The sequence below is a fragment of the Austrofundulus limnaeus genome, unplaced genomic scaffold (genome assembly GCF_001266775.1).
Source record: "Austrofundulus limnaeus strain Quisiro unplaced genomic scaffold, Austrofundulus_limnaeus-1.0 Scaffold548, whole genome shotgun sequence".
Classification (NCBI taxonomy): Eukaryota; Metazoa; Chordata; class Actinopteri; order Cyprinodontiformes; family Rivulidae; genus Austrofundulus; species Austrofundulus limnaeus.
In genome coordinates this window covers 247,678-254,663 of record NW_013952950.1, presented here as the reverse complement: position 1 = coordinate 254,663, position 6,986 = coordinate 247,678, and the positions used below count along the sequence as shown (strand labels likewise).

Here is a 6,986-nt window from a genome sequence, read left to right as displayed (position 1 = left end):
ACTATAAACTAAAGAAAATGATCTCAAAATTATCTGTGACAGGGTCACAGATCCTTTTCTTGAAAAGGAACGGAGGGTAGAATTTATAGCCCACACATTTTATGATGTAGGCCGAAACTGAGTTTCCTCTTGTTGAAAGACCAGCATCCGCCACTGCCTCTGATGTAGAAATTGAAGTGTTATCTAATTGTCATGATTCTTGTGTTATGGTTAWTTTTGTTAGTATTTTTCAGATTGTTTTCCATTGTTTGGTCATCTTGTCTAATTTTCTAATTTCTTGTTAGTTTTCTCCATTTCCTGTATCATGTTATCCTCAGTAGCTTCTTAGTATTTTTCCAGCCTGCCACACTCACATGTCCATAGTCAGTAATCACCCATGTGCTTCCACTCCCCAATCATCCTCAGTTGTATTTAACCAATGTTATGTCTTCTTCACCCTGGTGGATCATCGCCTTTCATGCCTCGTCTCTGTCCATGTTTTCTTTTGTATTTTTGCTGCCACGCCAGCCTTTTTGTTTCATTAAATCAGTTTTGCTTTGCATTCAAGTCCTCGTGTCTGCCTGCATTTTGGGTTCCACACCAATCATTACACTAATGCTTATGTCTGGGGGTCACTGGTGCCCATWTCCAGCAGCCACACATAGAGACAAATAAGACAAACAACTTTTCACTATTTTACTCACACCTAGGGACAATTTAGAGTTATAAATTAGCCCAAGAGTCATGTTTTTGGTCTGTGAGAGGAAGCCGGAGTACCCGGATTCACAGAGAGAATATGCAAATATATGCAGTTGGGTTAAAAGCCAATGAGTACAAATGTGTTTTAACAAGACAGAACTCAGCATGAACCATAGCTGATGTCCCCCGTCACCATTCAGTAGTGAGCAACTGTTTGCAGTTTTGTTGGAATCATCACAGGCCTTCATTATTTAAATAATYTCATAARGTGAACAGACGAATGGACAAACAGGCACCTAAAGTGATCACGATGCACATTAAAATTTGGTGCAGATTGATTCCTATATGTGTGATTTATCACCAACCCTGTGCAAATTACTTCCATTTACTTTCTGCGTGTTCTGTTTCTCCCATCAGGCTYTTCTTCAGGAGGTGAAATGCTCTATTGCGTTAAGGTCAGGTGAKTGATGATCAATCTAAAACCTTCCAGTTATTTCCCCTGATAAAGTCCTTTGTTTTGTTGGCAGTGAGCTTTGGGTCATTTTCCTGCCATGTTTCATGTAAACTTGTAATTTACTTCTTTTTTTTTTCAATTAATATATTTACCACAAATTATAGTGCTTGTCAAACTCACGTTACTCTAATTTYATTGAGGTCATTTTAGGATTGTTACTTACCTTCTGGTTTCTGAGAAAACTGCAGCTCTGAAGTCCCTTTTCTTTATGAATTCAATTATTCTGAGCTCTCTTTTAGCTGTTTGAGTGGGAGAGTCTGGGGTGGAGGGGAACAGGGCTCGTTCAAGTTCAGCCTCAGAAACTGGCCAGTTTACCAACTCAGACACACGTTGACTAGGTGTGATTATGAGGAAATGCAGTGTTTGGGGTTTAGTGGAAGGAAAGTTAATACGGAAAAAAAGGTAAATAAGGTATACAAGAAAAAAAGACAAAAAGAGATGAGTGTGCAAAAATCAAATAAAAATTTCACAAACAAGGAAAGAAAAATCAAACAAAAGTACATACAAGCTATAAGATACAAAAGACAATGAATTTAAACAGGGCCACAAGCAAACATACTTTTTAATTGTCTTTTTTTTCCTAACATAATGTTAAAGTGTTATTTCAGAACTTGCTGTCATGTTTGGTACAGTTGTGTGTGTGTGTTTTATTTAATCTTAAACAAAACAATTTGAAATTCCATCAATATAGAAACCCTTCTAAAAAAAGGTTTTCTAGACGATGTGAAATGTACCTGTTTCCATGAACGTGAGAGGCGCAGAAGGCATAGCTGTAGTGAAGAAGTGTGGGGTCAATCATGGCACCATTTTCTGCTCTCTCCAGCAGATCACCAAGGTAACATAAATGCCGATGGCAGCCTCTAACTCCATAGCGAGCACAGTATTCGTCCAAAACAAATACCTGACCGGGACTGAACCAACCCTGCAGAAACAAACACACACATAACTAATATTACTTGAAATCTTGTCTAAAACTTGTAGGCATGCAGTGCAATAAGAARTATAAATTTATTTTAAAAATGCCAGTTTCATTATTCTAATTATTATTTGTGTTAATAAAGGGGACCTATTATGCAAAATTCACTTTTTTCAATGTTTTCATGCTTCAATTTAGGTCTGTACTGCTCCCAGAAACAGTCCAAGCACAAAAAATACTCCCAGTTGTTTTTTGACAATATGTAAATGTTTTTTTTTTAATGTCAGTGAACAAGCGGTTTCCAAAACCTGGGAATAGTGACATCACAATCCCGGTGACCAAGACGAGCCTAGCCCCTCACCTGGTAACCCAAGTGGAGACACTGCCCACTTCTTCACAGGACTGCCACGTTAGTTCTGCTGTTTYTACAACAGTCATAGAGAACAGAGATGCATGGCTTTATTTTATTTTTATTTAATTTTATTTTGATTTTTGATGGCAATGTTCTAGCAATATTTTTCCTGCTTGGCCTTCAGAGGAGTCGGACACWTTTTGCTCTCTCTCCCGAACCTGTCCCTCCTTTCCTGCTTCGCAGCTTTTCAARSCYTTYYTYYWMSKWWYCYYCSRAAAMMAAAAGGAATTATGGATTTGGTCAACTGGTCTCTGAATGCAATTGACACTATTTTTTCACATTAAGATTGTAACGAGGAGAACGTAGCTGTCCCAGTGGAATGGTTGCTGCTGKTTGGGTCAGTGATTCCTGGGGCTGGAATCTGATCTGTCTGGTGTCGCTTTCCAYTGAAGATGTAGAAAATTTGTACATATTTGGATTTAAGAYATATGATTTCTGCTGATCAGCGGAGGCAGAATTCTGGCTTATGAGAAAATGAAAGCAATCCTAACAGCAGTCCAGGCCTGTGAGAAGCTGTCAGGAACCATGGATGGAATCTGCCRTACTGGAAACACACAGACTCAGATGCTGGGGGAGATAAGTYGCAAACTGGATGTGATTCTGACAAGAATCGCAGCTCAGCAGCGTGCCCATGAGATGTAGGATTACACCTGGGTGAAGCTTCAGACGGAGAGAGGTGAGGAGGTGATAAAATTYGGAACATTCTGCTTTTTTGCCATTTCAGAGATGTAGTTAAKACTGTAWAGTGGCAAGAAATTCAAGGYCGACTGTCCCAAAATAATTGTCTTTATCTTTYGGATCCCAGCAGCTGCTGGCCTTGGTCGGCTGGCAGTTATCAAAACTTCCTGGGAGGATACGTCAACAAAGACTTGATTCCCTGCTCCCTCTCCCCATATCACCCGTGTGGATCCGTCTGAAGGCCGTGGTGGTGACAGAGGAAGGGGAAACTCTGAACTCTGTGAACTGAGCTTGGGAGGGTAAGATCTTGTCTCTGGACTCTGACAGGTCTTGGATTGGTTCCAGCACAGTGTATTAACCTGGAATGTCACCGSCTCYACTGAATYCCGCCCCCGTACCATGTTTGATCCCCAGCCCCTCCCCTCCTTAGCCGTCTTGCTCTAGCGAGTAGTTTTTTTGTGCATATCATTCTGTGTTTATGAGTAAACATAGGATCAGAGCATTATTTTTAACTCATCTATCCTAWTGTGTATTCAAAGCTGCAATAGGTAGCACAACCATGTTGCACAAGACCTGATCATCCGTTCTCCCCCATGTTTGTTATGTTTGTGTAAAAAGAATGGGTGTTCTTAACTGCAAGTTCCTTGTCTGTGAATGTTCACTGACAATGACAATAAAACGGATTCTGATTCTGATATTGCCAATGAAAGTTGTAGTTTGTGTAAATAATTTCACCATGGACTATTTTGGAAACTACTAAGAAGGATTTCCCCGAGGACTTTCTACTGAAAGGAAACTTTTGCACCTACTGTTCCTCCCAAATCTGCAGATGATGGTGGTACGTGATGTGTTATGAGTTTGGTGTTGCTATTGCTTCGGTATGAACATGATTTCTCATTTAGCACAAACTAACGTTGACCGCGCTGTGGGGATCGACTACTGAGGAGGCGAGCGACTTCATCTTTCCCCCTCCGCCTGGGGAAACAGCAATGACAGTCTGTGCTGTTTGCTTTTCCCCCTGTCCTGTCTGTGCTGTGGAGCATGGACCACCTTCCCCCTACAACCACTCCGGCCTGGGGAAGCGCGTTTGCCTCTCTGGGCACCAGTCTGTTGCTCTCCCCCGGGGTAGCCGCACAGTGCGGAGGGTGGGGGGTTTGTCAACCTATCTGGCTGCGTGCAGTGCTGCCATTCCCAGGGCTTGATAGGGAAAGACTGAAGCATCTGACCACAGTCAGGTACCTTGGTGCAGTGGAAGCCAGCACGCGTTGCAGCCTTCAGGCTTCCGTGTCACCAGACCTGCGGTGCGGGAGTCTCCAGACTGCTAGTTGTGGACCTTGACTGCCCCTCGGTTCGTCTTCGCCAGCTCCAAAAATCAGCGGAAGACGTGCTTTTGGCTCCCCAGCACCAAAGTGCTTAATTTAAGTCAGCGTCGTCCCTACCAAGCCCTGGRGGTGGCTGCACTGCGTAACGTTGTGCATCTGCTTATAGTAGTCATTTATTTTTACGTTTYTGAAGTGCTAACATGAACKCCATGTTAGGAGGGCGGAGTTAACGTAAACAAAAGGTTGGGAGGGGGTTGCCAACAGTAACTTMTGCATAACAGCATGTTCTGAAGAGAGCTAAAGAACAGGCAGAACTGAAAAGGAATTTCATTAACTGAGATTCATTTTGTGAATTAAATCAACTTGTTCTAGGACCCACATATTAGGTCATCTTTAATATTAAACTCATACCAATGCCTAAACTGACAMGAAATCTGAGAAGATAACTACACATTGTGTATTTCAGAACATTCACATTCAACTCTTAATACACCTGGTAGTCATTCAGGATGAGTAAACATTTTTCAGGATCTGTGTTTTTTGGGTTGTTTTCTGGAAACTTTTTGTGTTCATTGTTAAGCCTGTTTCAATGGGCAAATAATTACTTAACCCTAGGTAGATAGATTTCATTTGCCTGCTTGTTTGTYTTGTTGTCTCCCTCTTTTCTASTCCTTAGCGTAGGGAAGAGTTAACTCTGTTGTCAGGCGCACAGTCTCATAACGTCTAGCATGAGATACCTATGAAAAGACATTTAGCTAAAGGAGCTTCTTCAGCTTTCAATGCCTTCTTTCACCTAGCTACTCCTCAGGAACTCCTTAGGGCACCATGACAAACCTTGGGTGGTGGTGGGGTATATCACTATACAACAGTTACTGTATTTATTTGTGTATAATATGTGAAATTCAACCCCAAAAATCACCCATAAAGTGGGGAGGTAGTATTGTACACAGGAGTAAATTTTGACTGACTTTTTTAATGTATAATCACAACAAGTTTCAATATTTCCTCAAATATAACTGAAATATTGCCCCTCCCTCCCATTGTAAGTTGTGCACAGCGAAGTAAATAAAGAGCAGCTGTTCACTCACTGGAGTCATAGGAGAAAATAATTGTTTTATTTTTCTTGTTTACCGCGACAATGTAAAAAAGATGGACTTTAGTTGCATGTTCTGATAAATGATGATCGTAGCTCTTATCCTGTCTCAGATATTTTTTTAGCTTGTTTGTTTAATACATGTTGTTTTCCTTCTAGTATCTTGTATTTGTCTGCATTCCTGGGTCCATTTTCCATGATCCATGACACTTTTGGACTGACCATGTTGTGCTGAATAGGTGGACTGATACATTTAGCAGCCTCGGGAGGCCAACATTCTCATAGTAAAGCTTGGGTTACACTTCAGCGGGTCGGTGATTGTGTCATTTTGGACGTCTATAAATTGGACAAGCATAAATGGCTGAATACGCAGCTGGCCATAAATGATCATAATTTCTCAATGATGGCTGGATATTGTGGATTTTTTTTTCACTCAACGATCAATGTTGTGTTGGGTGAAGAGTTCGCAGAGCAATTTTTTTCTTTTTTTGTTAACGGTGATGATGGAAAAAGATGTGAACATCAGCTGCTTGTTCACGTTCAATAGGATCAAATCAGCTGCTCTTCTATCTCTTTCAACAACAGGCTTCAGACAAAAAAATCATTTTAAACAAAATGACATGCTGTTCGGCTGTGGAGGAGTTCTGGTTTATCGGAAAATGAGAATGGCGCTGGCAGCAATTCGATCCTATGAGAAGCTGTCAGTGTCCCTGGATGGGATCTCTCGCATGCAGAACACACAGACTCAAATTTTGGGAGAACTGAATCGCAAACTGGATGCGGTGCTAACTAGGATCACAGCTCAGCGGAGCGAGGAGTGAGGCAACATCTGGGTGAAGTTCTTACGGGAGATGGAGAGTTGGTAATTAATCYGGAATATTTGGCATTTTTCGCAACATAGAGATACAGTAAAGACTCAAACTGCAGTGGAAAGCATTGTGCTGTTGTCCTAAAGCATTTTCTTTTTTTTCACCATTGGATCCCCCCAGATGTGTCCTTGGGCGCAGACTGATAAAGGACTCCCTGAACGAAGATATGCGTGGGTGGTAGACATGACACCCCCCCGCCCCCAACCCCCATCCTTTATCTTGTGTCTGTCTTCAGATGAGGCCACAGAGTTGGAATAGAGCACTGAACTCTATACAGAGATATTGGGCCTCATGCAAGAACATGTTCACATTCTTATCCTAAATTTCTCTTACTTTTGTTCGTACAAAGGGTTCACACGAACATGTCACGTCAGATTCAACAAACTCTTCTATCTTCAGGAAAAGTGTGTAAATGAGCTGCGTAAATTCCACCTGTTCGTATCGAAGTGCTCATGCACGCAAGAGGAGATTAGCATAATCACCACGCCAAAAACACCATATAAG

General features: G+C 41.6%; 1 protein-coding gene across 1 annotated transcript in view; it reads right to left on the bottom strand.

Annotated features, from left to right (window-relative positions):
• Positions 1–6,986, bottom strand: part of LOC106530697 (calcium-dependent secretion activator 1) — a gene marked incomplete at its 3' end in the record, with an annotated part of 178,663 nt that overhangs the window by 37,856 nt on the left and 133,821 nt on the right. The window contains 2 exon segments of the mRNA XM_014026371.1: positions 1,356–1,526; positions 1,927–2,114. Coding sequence (XP_013881825.1) covers positions 1,356–1,526; positions 1,927–2,114 — 359 coding nt within the window.